This window comes from Cladophialophora bantiana, assembly GCF_000835475.1.
Source record: "Cladophialophora bantiana CBS 173.52 unplaced genomic scaffold supercont1.7, whole genome shotgun sequence".
Taxonomy (NCBI): domain Eukaryota; kingdom Fungi; phylum Ascomycota; class Eurotiomycetes; order Chaetothyriales; family Herpotrichiellaceae; genus Cladophialophora; species Cladophialophora bantiana.
In genome coordinates this window covers 982908-997334 of record NW_015971581.1, presented here as the reverse complement: position 1 = coordinate 997334, position 14427 = coordinate 982908, and the positions used below count along the sequence as shown (strand labels likewise).

At 53.0% G+C, this 14427-nt stretch overlaps 5 protein-coding genes across 5 annotated transcripts; 3 read left to right on the top strand and 2 right to left on the bottom strand.

The window, feature by feature from the left end:
* Positions 1-901: 901 nt before the first annotated feature.
* On the top strand, positions 902-2704 carry Z519_05354 (uncharacterized protein; the record flags this gene model as incomplete). The annotated part of the gene is made up of 1 exon (XM_016763094.1): positions 902-2704. The coding sequence occupies one exon, from the start codon at positions 902-904 to the stop codon at positions 2702-2704; it is 1803 nt and encodes a 600-aa protein (XP_016620707.1).
* Positions 2705-4204: 1500 nt separating this feature from the next.
* Positions 4205-7363, top strand: Z519_05353 (uncharacterized protein; the record flags this gene model as incomplete). The annotated part of the gene is made up of 5 exons (XM_016763093.1): positions 4205-4834; positions 4889-5229; positions 5304-5473; positions 5523-6712; positions 6767-7363. 5 exons carry the CDS (start codon positions 4205-4207, stop codon positions 7361-7363), a joined length of 2928 nt encoding a protein of 975 aa, XP_016620706.1.
* A 1112-nt stretch (positions 7364-8475) lies between these two features.
* Positions 8476-9927, bottom strand: Z519_05352 (uncharacterized protein; the record flags this gene model as incomplete). The annotated part of the gene is made up of 1 exon (XM_016763092.1): positions 8476-9927. The coding sequence occupies one exon, from the start codon at positions 9925-9927 to the stop codon at positions 8476-8478; it is 1452 nt and encodes a 483-aa protein (XP_016620705.1).
* A 600-nt stretch (positions 9928-10527) lies between these two features.
* Z519_05351 (uncharacterized protein) lies at positions 10528-12421 on the bottom strand (the record flags this gene model as incomplete). Its single annotated transcript, XM_016763091.1, has 6 exons — positions 10528-10699; positions 10782-11380; positions 11438-11512; positions 11569-11842; positions 11928-12117; positions 12181-12421. 6 exons carry the CDS (start codon positions 12419-12421, stop codon positions 10528-10530), a joined length of 1551 nt encoding a protein of 516 aa, XP_016620704.1.
* A 616-nt stretch (positions 12422-13037) lies between these two features.
* On the top strand, positions 13038-14400 carry Z519_05350 (uncharacterized protein; the record flags this gene model as incomplete). The annotated part of the gene is made up of 3 exons (XM_016763090.1): positions 13038-13139; positions 13207-13932; positions 14134-14400. 3 exons carry the CDS (start codon positions 13038-13040, stop codon positions 14398-14400), a joined length of 1095 nt encoding a protein of 364 aa, XP_016620703.1.
* Between the last annotated feature and the right edge of the window lie 27 nt (positions 14401-14427).

The window sequence follows — 14427 nt, the reverse complement described above, 5'->3', positions numbered from 1 at the left end:
GCTCCTGACGATGCTGCCACGTGCAACCTAGCTGGCGAGCCAGTTTCCCCTCATTTTATAAGGGCGCTTGCGACCGTCCAAGTCGTCGATTGAGCCTTGCCACTCTGGCCACTCGAAGGTCCAGCCCAACAAGTTTCAGTGTCTTCACCGACCGACGCCAGACAATGGCTGATGCTGAACCCCGATGGCGCTGGAATGACATTCCAGACTACGAAAACCTGACCAAAGAAATCCTCGAAAAAAGGCTGCGACAGAAGTTTGGGAATTGGAAGTTTTATGTCGAGGTGACTTGCAAGTCTCGAGGGCACAGACACGGCGTTTCAGCTGACGAGATCAGCGCAGAGCACAGACATGGCGATTCTGGGTGCCTCGTAACCTCTCTGTCGTGAGTCGATACCCATATCCAGCCCCAGGCGCGTCCATAACCGAATGGTAGGAAGAGAAAAGATTGTTGCAAAATCCACATGCTTGACAGAGCGTCCTTTGCTCCGGCTTGTCGTAACTCGAACCAGCGACACAGAAACCAGGATGAGAAGGCGCCGAGAAATGACGGCGAGAATATTGCCTCCCCCTTCCCTCCCCAGCTCCCCTCCACACTCCCCATGTTTCCTTGATTTCCTTGCTCCCTGAGAGCAACAAGGCAGACTTGGGCTGTTGGTGGGGGCTGGTGGGCTGGTGGGCTAGTAGGCGCAGACTCCACAACCGCCAAGGGGCTTAGAGGTCGAGGGTCACGAACACGACCGGTCAGGAAGAGATCTGTCTGCTCCAAGAGGCCTCGATGGCGATATGGGGGGCTGTGTGAGAGGATATATATTCTTATACTACCTCTGGAAACCGCTGTATTTTCCCTCTTACACCGGTCTCTTGACCAATTGGAATACCCCCATACTAAAGCAAAACTATGTCGCTCGTTGATTTCCACGCATCTTGCCGCCGGGCCCAGGATTACCCCGCCAACCTGATAGATGCTGGCCCCTTTTACCCATCTGTCCAACAAGAATACAGACAAACGTTGGCTAGAAGAGCCCCCAAGCTGTTCTGCCCAGAGAATAGAGCTGCTGTTGAGCTCTTCTACTACGAAGACTTGTGCGGGACCTTCGAAAGCAAGACGTCACGTTCTGTCGACCTGCTTAGACAACAACTCCCTGGCTCTACCGGCCATGTACAGAAAGACAAACAATGTCTGTTTGTCTTCGTTGGCGCTCGCAACTCCCGTGATGTACTCTACATCAGTCAAGACATGATGACATGGATCCTTTCGTTCTTTCAAGTGCTTCCCATTTTCCTGGAGTTTTTATTCGCATTTGGCGAACAGCTGTACGCTGTGGACTCGCAGTTCAGCGGCTTCAGAGAGGACAGGCGGCTCGAGCTAGGCCTACAACGAAACCCCATCCCAGAGCTCGACCGTTCTGGGCAAGACTTTCAGATCTGCTACAATCTGAAATCGTTCGAGCGAAAAGACGAACTGCAGTGGCCCTGGTCGAATCGACAGGTTGTGATCTTCCATTCATTTGACGTCCAGAACGGACATGCATCATGGATCGTTGTCAAGGCAAATGACATTATACGCGACCGCCTCAAAGAAGTGTCGGCAACCCTGCTGGCCAAAGCCCCTGACACGTATTCCAGCATCGCAAAGAAATTCACCAACTCCCTTGCTTGCCACTCGGTGATTGTCGAATGGTGTGGAGAAAACTGGAGGTGGTGTATCAACGACATCGAAGAACAACTGCACACACTCAAACGTCGTGCTTTGGTGGACAAGGTCGCGCCTGTAGCCGCTTTCGCAGGCCCTACAGAAACGATCCCAGCAGGCAATCAGGGTAATACTTTGGCTCCAAGGCGTACCTGGACACTGCACGCCGTTCGCACCCGTACTAATACTACCAACTCCCAAATGGCGCCGGATACAAACTCTCCACCGCCTCTGCAGCCTCTGCCGCCTAGCGTTGCCATCAGTATGCCAGATGAGCCGCAGGATCCTCCGAATCTTCCTCCCGAGTACGACCCCAAAAATCAGGACTCGAAAGGGGACGAAGACCAGAACGTGTATCGGATCGAGGAACTTCAAGAGGCGCAGGCTCTGGAAAATATCGTCAACGATGCTGGCTTGGTGCTCAAAAGCGATATTGCCGTCCTCTCTCGGATTGAAGATTTCTACCACCGCCTGGCGACATCTCCAGATTTGGAACATCTGGACCCTACCCTCCGCAAAAGCATGCAGGCATCTGTGGCTCAATTCTCGCAGCGTGTCCAGTCTATGCGGAATGACCTAGGAATGCACCTCAACAGAATCGAAACCATTTCGAAGCTGATTGCCGAGTGCAAAAATCTCCTATATGGGATCGTCGAATACCAAAGCATGCAGGCCAACAAAGCCTTTGCCTTGGAGGCACGCGCTTCGGCGAAACGGATGGAGGAGTTGACAGAACAAATGCAGCATCTGACGCTCAAAACAACACTCGAAACTGTATTGATGAGGATCATTACTGTAGTAACAGTGTTTTTTCTGCCCGCAACGTTTGTTTCGACTCTCATGTCAACTGACATCGTCCGCTTCAGTCCCCAAGACTCCAAGGTCACATCGGGCAGCACTTCTCTGGGAGCAGTCAAGCTCTTTCTCTGCCTGACTCTCTCATTGATGGCCGCAACATTCGGTTCTGGGTTTGCGCTTTACTGGGGAGCACTCCGCTACGGCGGATAACCGTTTCCGCAATCAGCCTCTGCACGACAACAGGGGTAACCATCAAGCCCCCATGGTATTGTGCTTCTCAGGTTGCTGCATGTCTCCATCGCAACTCAGTTTCTGATATTTGGTCGTTTGGCTGTGTATTTCTGGAAATCTGGACCGTCTTGAAAGGGCAGGCTCTTGATGCCCCTTTTGGATATCTCGGACAGCAAGGCTCGAAAGCCACGTGTTAATACCAGAATCGCGAAGCAGCTCTTGAGTGGGGCGCAAATCTGGAACAAATAACGGATCTTACTGACGAGAGTCCTCTTGTTTCGTGGCACGACACCATCGTCCTTATCACTGACCTCTATTTGAGAGTATCTTACCTTTGCATGATTATGATCCTTTCTGGTGGAAATGTGAGCGAATTACCGTTGTGCACTTATTGTTGGGCTTGATGTGTAGGCCTTTGGATGGTTTTTCACGACTGTATGACATGACAACCTCTATGGGACGCGTCAACATGTTTGGGGACGGCGACATCGCTGGTGACAACAAGGCAGATAGCGAGCGATGTTCAGGTTGTTATACTGGGATGGATAGGTAATGTTGGACCCATGCTATTTTCGTTGTTCTGATACATGGTGTTGTCAATTTGCAACAGCGCTTCTTGTGACTTTCAAGCGCAGGACTGAGATGTAACAGAGATAGTCTTGCCGTTGAATTCCGTCATTATCCTTGTATCTTGGCCTTTTAAGTTCAAGTGGGCTCGGCTAAATCGGGGCATGCAGGGGGGGGAGGCCCCCGAGCCTGCTCAGCCCGGGTAATCCCGGGGGCTGTTGGCTTAGTGGTAGGAGGCCGGTGGGCGGCTTCTTACGACTTAGTCCCCGGTTTGCAGCCCTAAGCAAGTAACTTAGCTGTTGTGGGTTGCCTTTCATGACTTCGATCCTCTAAAGCATCAATGAGAAAGGACAGCTCAGCCTTCACAGGAACTACGCCCCCAGCAGTGTCGTCGCGAAGCCGAGCTTCATTCACCGCCAAGGTCCAAATAGACGACATTGACTTCAATGAGGCTGAAAGGTGCAAAAGGAGAGAATTCGCCTTCACCATCAGCCATGTTCGAATTTCTGAGAAATACGATCCTTGGTGAGCCGCAGTACTGACTGTGCTACAGGAAAGGCGACCAGGCAGACAGAGCCATTACTACCTACTGGTATGTAGCACTGCCCCGCCCAATCAGTCAGTCCCAAGGGAAAGCTTGATTGAGGGGCGGTGGGCTCAGTTGGCTGCGGTATGAGGCTGGTCACCAGTTCAGTAGCTCTTAACCGAGTCTGGCCCAGTCACCATCGCGCTGCATGCGCAGTTTAAGCCCATGAGGCTGGCGCTGAACGTTGATGATGTCTCCTTCACTCTCCTTCTCGAACATCTGTCTGGACCGTCGAAAGATCGGCTCTATCCAGCACGCCGACGTCCCAGAACCACCTTCTATGTTTTCTTGTCGCTACACGGCAGCCAAACAATCCATCCGCTGCGATGACAGCGGAACAAGGCTCTCCCCAGCCTGACCTGTTCACCGACCCCGAGATCCAGTCCTTTCTGACATGGAAAGAAGAGAACAGTTGCCAGGGTATAACTTTCAACGACGGATCCTCCTATACGACATGTCAATTCGTTCCAGATCGAGCAATCACCGAGTATTTCGACTGCAGCCGGGATAGTAGTTACTCAAAGGTCAAGAAACTTGTCGCAGCGGCGACCATACACGCTTCCAAGCCTCCTCTGGACGTGCGTGCCGTTGCGAAACACTGTCCCAAAGTCTTCACTATCCTGGTAACCATCGGCCACTCGCAGTATATCGACTCCTTTGTCAGGGAATCGACGCTGCGCGACAGCAAATTACCCTTTCTCTCCGACAAGCGAGACTTTTTCCCTAAACTCGGCGGCGGCGCAACGTTTTTTGACGAGTTCTACAAGACCCAGTGGCAATTCTGTGTGGAGGCTTTGAGCTACAGTCTCGGACCTGTAAGATTTGAAAACGACAGAATCCTCCCAATCACCTCGATGCAGAAGGTGGATAAGAACGATGGTTCAAGCGCCTCTGTCCACAAGTTCACAATCCATGAAGAATACGACGAATTGTGCAAAAGTTCAGATCCCCAAGGCGTGAGCATACCCCCATGCTTATATCAATAATGTCATCTAACTTGATTGAACTAGGACCCGCATGAATACGTTGTGAAGTCTTACTACCCGCTTGGGGCAGACGATTACTATTCTGCCGAAGTCGAGGCGTTTCGCAAACTGAACGAGTCATCAGCACCAATGCCAAACCTGATAGGATTCTATGGTGCTTTCACACAGAATCAAAGTCGTCACATCATTCTTGAATATGCCAACGTCGGTACTTTGGAGGAGTATTGGAAAAAAGTTCAGCCCCCAAAGCTGGGACAGGACATAGTGACTTTGTGGGACAATTTCTTTAAGCTTAATAAGGCCCTCGTGCAGATACATGAGAACATGGGCACTGACCGCGCGGGACGACTGCAAATATTCCAGGGGTGAGTTTCCAATCCTTGTGGGCGATTTTGAGACACCCAAGGACTTGCTCAGTACTGACACTCTCTTCTAAAAGCTGCCATGAAGACATCAAGCCGTCTAATATCTTAGTCTCTGGTGATGTCGACAAGAAGCCGTACGATGTTCGGTTCATGCTCGCTGACTTGGGTTTGAGCCACTTTTCGGCTACTGTTGAGAGCGATCAGAGTGTCACCAGGGAGAGCAGAGGCGGCTCACAAGCTTACGGTGAGTCCTTTTACAGCAAAGTTTGCGTTATTCGTTACTGATAGTCTAGGCGCCCCGGAGCTGAACCGAGCGAGAAGCTCTAGCCATCACCCCCACATATCCAAGGCCCCTCAGAGTGGTGACACGTGGTCACTCGCCTGTGTCTACAGCGAGTTCCATGCGTGGACGGTGGATGGATTGGATGGCCGATATGGAGTGCGCAAATATCGTCAGGAGAGAATGGGTGACGTGGGTGTTGACAAGACCATGGGCGCTTGTTTCCATGATAAAACAGGACATCTTCTACGCAAGGTGAGAACCTGGCACGCTGACTCCCAAAGGGTATGCGCGAGGGAGGACTCTATAACGCCTATCCTGTGGGACAAACTGCTCAAATACATGTTTGAGCCGTCACCGTCGTCTCGCCTCCGAGCGCATCAAGTTCTCCGCTACTCCGAGGACGTCATCGAAGAAGCTCGAAATAAATTGACACCGTCATCGGCATCCGACGAGCCCGAGACCGCACCATACCAGCAGAATGGTTCGAGGCCAATGACGCCGCCACAACTTCCTCCCGAACTCCAGTACCAGCAGTTGCATGGCCAAAGTCATGTCGGATATCCTTGGACCCCTCCTGATGATCATCGAATCGAGCTTCCTCATAATTGGGATTGCGATCACAGCCCCAGACTAGCGCAGAGTCCTAGCAGTCGTGATGCTGACAGCTCATCTCTGAACAGAAACGGTAACCGAGAATCATCCTCGTCAATATGTGGATTTGGTCGAGATTCTTTCACCCACGGAAGCGCCAGCATTTCCATTCAGCCGGAGCCTCAAGACAAAGGTCCTGATCATGTGAAGATGCCACTTCACGACAGGGCTCAGACAGAACTGTTGGCATCAAGAAGTGCCGACGTCGCCCACACCTCCTCAAACCCTCATTCTACACTCATGCGAAGCCCCACCGCCCCCCTGGATACCTTCAGCCGCCGCCATCAACCTTCATCCCCAGGTGTAGAAAGCCTTCTGGAACCTGCAGGGCTTTCCGACAAGGCAAGAATCAAAGGGAAAGAAAAAGCAGTAGACACGACGCCATCAGGGAGCACGCATAACAGAGCTCCATCCAAGTCCTTGACGGTGAGAGAATTGATTGATTGGGTTCAACAAACGCAAGAGAGCAGAAGAAGGTTCCGCCGGCAAGAAGATCTTCCCCTTCCTTACGAGAATGAGCTTATTGGTCATCTGAAAAAAAGAGACCACGTATGTTCCCGCGTTGCAAACCTGTAGGATCGCGCATCACTTACGCAGACATAGGTCTTTATATTGGACGACAGCGAAAGCATGGACCCTTACTGGCCCGATCTCACCCAGCTTTACGGTAGCCTAATCTATATGATTAAAAAGAAAGAACTCGATCCAAATGGAAGCGAGCTGCGATTCATAATATCCGACGAACGGAAAGAAGAGCGGCACACTACCAAGCTCAAGAATATGGTCAGAGAAAGAGGTAAAAGCCTCACTGGGGAGTCTGACTTTGCTCACCGACTTGACGAAATTCTGGAAGCATATCAAAAAAAGCTTGCAGTCAACTCGGATACCAGGCCCATAAGTCTATATGTCTTTACTGATGGTAGGTGGCAACCTGGAGACCGTCAGCTGGACGCTGTTGCGCGTTCTATCAAGAGACTGGTGGACTACCTCGAGAAACGAGGTAAAAGGGAGGGAATGGTAGGCATTCAGTTCATCAGGTTCGGTAATGATGAAGTTGGCATAGAGAGACTCCGGTGGCTGGATGAAGACCTGAAGGAAGCCCGGGGATTGGCGAGGGACATATGTGACACGACAAATGCTGACGGAAATGTGTGGAAGATGCTGCTTGGGAGCATCAATGGCTATTGGGACGCCGACTGAGAGTATCAGGGGCTGCGCCTTGATGCTATCCCGATAATCCGTTAACTGTGGTGATGCAGGAAGTTAATATGGCAAATTGACTGAAGGATATCTGAACCGCCGCAATTTCATGCGCCAGCATCTCGCCACTGCGTACACACTACAGCCTTCAGAATCCGCCTTTTATCATCCGTCATCCGTCTGGTTAGGTGGAACAGACATCGATGTGCAAAGGCCGAAAGCCCGATGGGGCATCTTCTGCTGGGGAACCATTTCGGAATTACGCAAGGCTTTCATGCCGAGTAGTAAGTGATCGTCTACCTATCGAGGACGACGCCAGAACATCGCAAATGCGAGCCCTGGGCGATCCGGTCGCCATCGGTCGATGACATGGAGGGATGAACAAGTACTGGGCACCTTTGCAGATTGAGAATCCCATTCGTTGGGCGTTATCTTGTCTTCTGTCGTTTCCACACATGGATAAATCAATCTCAGACGCCGCCGAATCGAAAGAAAAGTCCCCTGTTGGGGAACGGCATCCATTGCGCCGACCCACAGGGGCGCAGAAAATTTGCGAATACGCCTCCCCCGTTGCTCCACCCTTTGTGAAAGCAGACTTCTTCTTAAGCATTGCTAAGCGTATGATGATTGCAGTCGAGGTCTCCTAGGGATGAACCTGTCGGACTGTTTTGTGGTTTGAGAAATGTCGACTTGGATGATCGGATTGATCCTTTTCCCCGCCAACAATGCAGACTTGCACAGTTTGGCAGCGCGGTGATGAGAAATGTTGGACGACACCCTCCGGAAGAAGTGGTCGTCAGTCTTTGATCGAGAGTTGAGACTTCCACGCTTGGGTCGAGGAAGAGCATTCGAAGCTCGATTCTAGGGGACTTGCAATGAGCCGAGATCTCAACATGGCCAAATAGGAATAAAATCTCTCATTCTAGGACAGGGGGGAGTACAGATGAGAAACTGCTCCCTTGTCCGATCGATGCCATTCGTCCATACACTGAAAGACAGAAAGAAAAGCGCAGTTCTCATCAATTAAAAAAAAAAAAAAAAAAAAAAATTAGATGATGATGACGACGACGATAGTGTTGATTATAATGATGACAAGGATGACGATCAAAAGTTCACAGCTTGCTATACTTCCATAACCGCTTGAATTCGTCGACCACGGCGCGACTCTCAACCAGCACGCCAAGTTCCTGGCTCGTCTTCCAGCTCGCGGCGTCCATGTTGCCACTGCCCAGCAGGATCCTCTCGTCGTCGACGATGGTCACTTTGGCGTGCAGCTTGACGGGGATTGATTCCTGGTCCTCCCCTTCGTCCTGTTCGATTTCGTTTTCTTCTTCGTCATGTTCGTTTTCTCGCAGCACTCTTCGCTGTTGCAGCCGCGCACTGGGCCCGTCATCGGCATCGAAGTAGAATGTTTCCAGCAGCGCGCTCGTCCCCGCTAGCAGGGCCCTGCGTCGGAGTTTCCGGATACAGCGCGGCGTCGTTGTGCCGGCGGTGACGAGCTGCTCCGCGGTCATCAGGGAGCAGTTCGTCCATATGCAGACGCGGACACCGCGGCCGAGAGCCTCGGCCAGGCACTCTAGGACGGCTGGCTCGGTCAGGTTCGGCGTGAGGATGACGATGCAGGACCGCGCCGTGGAGAGCAGATGGTGCGTCGCCTTCAACAGCGGCGTGGGAGGGAATGTGAGCGGGGCGCTGGGCATGCATGGAAAACGGCCGAGGAGGACGCGCGGTTGGAGGTGGTTCGGAAGAGCTGTCGGAGTGTGTGGTGAAAGCAGGAGAGTTGTTGGGATCGACGAGATCGGATCATCTGTAGCGGTGGGAGGGAGGTGAGGGCCGGGACACTCAGGCAGCAACGGAGGCGTCCCTTTCTCCCAGAAGTTGGCATGGAATCGGCGCAAATGGTCGACGACGGGACCGGTCAAGGAGATGGCCACCTCGAACCAGCACTCCCATGAGACATTGCACGAGGGAAATATGGCCAGCGCACCATCGACGATGACGTACTTTGAATGGACGATGCCCCAGGGCCAGAAGAACTTGCGTACGACCCGGAGCTCGAGCCCCTTAACCTCGTCGGGCTGGGGCAGGCCGAGGAGCTTCCCCCAGCTTGCAGGCTGGTAGATCTGGCCATCTTGAGGTGTGGGCAAGAGCATGTTCCTCGCCAGCGAGCACGACGAGAAACATATCTGCACCGAGACTTTCCTGGGAGATGACGACGACGACGAAGATGATGATGATGCCGCAAGCACGCGCCGCGACAGGTACTTGAGCGCCTCGCAGATCTGCGTGCGCGTCGTCGAGGCCGCGGCCCAGAAGCACGTCGCAAGCACGACCTCGTCCTGCGCGGCGCGGATCGCGGGGATAATTGCGGACTCGTAGATGCTGGCGCCCGTCCCCGTGGTTAATGGCCGATGAAGATGATGAGGGGGAGAAGGGGCAGAGCTGCTGAGTGTGCGTCGTCCTTGGGAAATTTCGTCGATGTAGGCCGCGCTAAAGCCCGCAGAAGCTGTCATATACTGCCACTGCTGCTGAGCTTGCTGCACCAAGGGCTCCTCGCCCTCCATGGATGGAGAGACGGGCGTCCACAGGGACCAGAGTCTCGCAAGGGGGACACGTACTATCCTGCAAACTCGTCTCCCTGAGAGCTCCCCTTCTCCCTCGCCCCGAGGGATCGCAGATAGCTAGCTAGAGAGAGAGGGATTCGGCAACGACGGTATGTACCTGACGGGAGCCGAAGCGAGCAAGCTTAGCTTCTACGAATCAGAAGCAGCTTGAAGAAGTGGAGGGTTCGCGACGCGTTCGCGGCGCGAACGGTTAACTATGGCTATGTAAGCATGGTTGAGACCTACGCTTGGATATAGGTCTGGTGAAAAGAACACAAGTAAGAACTCTACTGAATGTGGATTGGACCGAGTACAGACCGTGAGGTTTTGTTGTCTCTGGCCTGTTGACGAAATCTCCATAATTGACGAGTTAGATAGCGAATGGTTCCACATGCCTTAGACCTAGTACGGTCGGCATGTATCCCGCACATTAGTATTCTCTGCGGGTCCTATGATATTGGGGATGGAAACGTCGACGATCGGAGAGGGGACTGCAAGTTTGCAGATATGTACGGAGGATGTGGCCACGCAGTGCAGAGTCAATCACTAGCCATTATCTTCTCACTTGTAAACCTCGACAACCTTCACCCTCACGCCCTTGGAATCCAGTTTCGGGCTCGGCAAGAAGAAATCATGCTTCAACTCCACATCCGACTTGTCGGTCTCGAACAGTTCGAACCGGAATCGTCGAAAGAGCGTCGCCATGAGCAGAAACAGTTCCGCGTACGCCAAACTGAGCAGAGAGTCCTTGGGTTAGCTCAATAGGAATCTAGCTCGCTCGCAGGTATGACCGAGCTGAGGGTCAGGACACGTACTTTATTCCAAGGCAGCTCCTACTCCCTTTTCCAAACCCGACAAAATAGCGATCAAGCGGAGACCCATTTGGCGCTTTGGGGTTCCCCAGCCATCGTTCTGGAATGTACGAATGCGACTCGGGGAAGATGTTCTCGTCGTGGTGGACGTCCACAATTGACATGCCCACGACCGTACGCGGAGGTATGGTCCACTGCTTGTACTGAAGCGGCTGATTGAGCACACGAGGGTTGCGAGCGGAAATGCCATAAGATAGGCGGACAGCTTCGGTGATGCACGCTCGAAGGAAAGGCAGTTTTTCGACTTCTAGCAGGTCGGGTATGGTGGAGGCATCAGGCATCACTTGAAGAATCTCGTCGTGCAGTCGCTTGTAGATCTTGGGATTGTTCACAATGTGGAATGACGCCACGCTCAATGCCCAGGCAGTTGTCTCAAGGCCTCCTCCGATGACTGTTTGAGCTTCGTCCGCCATGCGGCGGTTTCCCTTATCCTCAGGCGGGAGAGAACTCTGGAGCAGGTCGTGGAAAATGGTCCGATGGGACGATTTCCCCTCGCCCAAGTCATCCCCTTGAGTCAGTCGTTTGATCATATTCCGCAAATCCTGTGTCGGAGCATTTAGTGGGCACAAAATTCACAGAGTTGAGACACCCCAACCTACAACCTGAAGCTGCAGTAAACTCCCCAGAGCCGGCTGCATTTTCCGAACAAGGCCATCCGGAAGAGAATTCAAGAGCTTGTGTTGTTTTCAGCATTCACGAATCAAACCGGTGTGGTCGAGCCAAAACTCACTGGATGGAACCAGGGGAACTGAACCGCCACATGGCCAAATTCACCGACTGCCATGAATGCAGCATGGAAGGATTCTGAAAAATCTGGAGAATCGAGGTGATTGTAGCAGATTCCAAAGGAGTATTCCGTGATTATATCGCCGGCAAACGCTGGAAATGCCTCGCTCAGGACCACCGGAGCGCCCTTGGCCTTATACTCACAGAGCTTCATGCTCAACAGTTCAACCTTCTGGCGAATGACCGGTTGGAAGTCCACGATTGACCGTTTAGAGAAGCTATATTGGCGTCAGAAATTCCTTGGATCCGTGCCCAAAGTGCCGTCGTCCCCAATTCGAGGCACGCATTTTGGAAAAGACTCACAAGGGGTTAAGTGCCGCGCGACGACGACGATGTAGAGCAAAGTCCGCAGTGGTAATAATTGAGCCATGGTTTCCGAACCTCCCAGCAGCCCATTCATGCTTGTCAACCCGCGGCACTTTGACATATAGCTCGTCGAAAAAGTCACTATCCTTGATATGGATCTCATCTGGCGCGACTCGCACAATAGGACCTTGATAGAGATCAGTCAGCCAAGCCCCTACTCATGAAAACTGGTCCTAGAAGCTGACCATACCATACTGCTGGTGCATCTCATCTATCCTCCGCGAGTACTGGCCTTTCAGGACGACCTCGTAGTAGAGCTCGTACCATCGTGATAAGGCAGCCGCTTTCGGTCCGGGGAACTTTGCGAGCGGCGAGAGGTACAGCCGGTTCACAACAAGCGACACCAGATACAGGAGCCATGTGGTCAGTAGGATGGTCAGAGGTGTCGTCAGAGAGCCCTGGGGCAGAGTCGCGAAGTATGCCGAGGCCATGGCTGAAGGCGTTGCAGAGCAGGATTGAATGGAGAAAATGGAGAGGTCAAGGATGGGCCGGTTGCGAAAGGTGAATCAGCAACGAGATGGACCGATTCGCTTTGTTGTGTGTGGGCACGGGGTTGAAGTTGATGCTTTAGCTTGCTCTCAATGGGACACCTACATACAGAGGGACATAGATAGGTGGCACCAGTAGACGAGCAACACCCAGTGCTCGTGTAGATGCAGCATGCGTGGGGGGGTTGCTTTAGGCACCTGCGCGGCCAAAGCAAAGGCGAGATGGAGGAGATATGCACCTGTAGGGAAGGTCGATTAGTGAGGTCCAGGGGGCCAGATATGCACCTAAGGGCCTGCCGAAGCACTAACGCGGTGCCTCCAATCCACCCCCAACAGTACCAAAACCTAATGCCGCAGTAGTTAAAGCTGGGCGGGCCGCTCCGAAGCTCTCAGCAGCTTGTGTGCACTACCACCACTACCATCACTTGCCCTCACTATCCTCCTGCGCCATGTACATATGCTCTCTACGGCCCGTTCTTCCACGAGTTTCCCCGCCCACCATTAACATCAGCCTCCACTGTACAACGCAGTGAGTGAGCGAGGCTGCACTTCGCTCGATATGAGCAACGCCACCAGACAAAACCCAGAACATCCACCGGGGCCGGGCGCGATAGTTGAGCAGCCCGCCGCGCCTGATCCGGATGCTGAGATCCAGCCAGATGTAAGAGCAGACAGGAATCATTGCCCGTGTCAAGCCTGGTCTCTCTAACGCTTGATCTCTCCTTTAGTCCAACGAAGCGAGCGACGCAGACTCCACCCTGGGCGACGACGCCTCGGTCACCAGTGCATCTTTAGCCTCTTCTATATACAATTACCCTTACAAACACGGCAGACGGTACCATGCCTATCGTCAAGGCGAATACACACTGCCCAACGATGAAATGGAGCAAGCTCGCCTTGATCTCCTCCACCATGTCTTTCGCCTGACCCTAGATGGCCGCCTCTTCCGCGCACCAATTTTAGCAAGCCCCCAGCGGGTGCTCGACTTCGGCACCGGGACTGGTATCTGGGCCGTGGATTTTGCCGACGAATTCCCCATGGCCATGGTCGTTGGCACAGACCTCAGTCCTATTCAGCCAGATCTGGTGCCGCCAAACGTCCGGTTCTACGTAGACGACGTCGAGAGCGACTGGGTCGAGGAAAACTCCGAGGGCGAGACCTATGACTTCATCCACGGTCGCGCCATGGCCGGCAGTATCAAGGATTGGGACAGGTTGTACCAGCAGGCATTGCGATCACTGACGCCGGGCGGTTGGCTGGAGATGCAGGAGTATGAGACGTGGCTTAAATCGGACGACGACCCAGACCTCAGCCGAACGCCGTATTTGAAACGGTGGCAAGACGAGGTGAACCAAGGTAGCAAGGTGTTCGGTAAGGACCTTGACGTGGCTAAAGAGCAGAGACAACGCCTGATCAATGCGGGTTTCATCGACGTCCGAGACGACGTCTACAAGGTAGGTTCCTTGGACTTTTCCACTCGCCAGCATCATCTCGAAGCCTTTCCTTCACATACAACGGCATCATGAAACGGGTCACCACTGGTTCTTACCCCATCCCTTCCTTCTCCTGTATCGTCTATCATTTCACTCTCCTTTCGACATTCCAGATTTATGCCTTCCGCTAACCACCAATCCGTCATTAACTATTCTCACCAGGTCCCTGTCGGCACGTGGCCGCGCGACCCGAAGCTCAAGACCCTAGGAAAGTACCAGCTTCCACAGGTGTGTTCGGCCATCGAGCCCTTCGCCCTGGGGTTCCTCACACGCTACTTGAATTGGTCCGAGGACGAGTGTCGCGTCCTCGTGGCTCACGTCATCAAGGAGCTGCAAAACTCGCAGAACCATCTCTACGTGAACTTCCATTTCGTGTACGGGCGGAAACCGGGAGAGCAAGAAAAGGCGGTTGTTAGTGAGAGACGGTGAGAGACTGGAAATACAAAAGTTTATCGA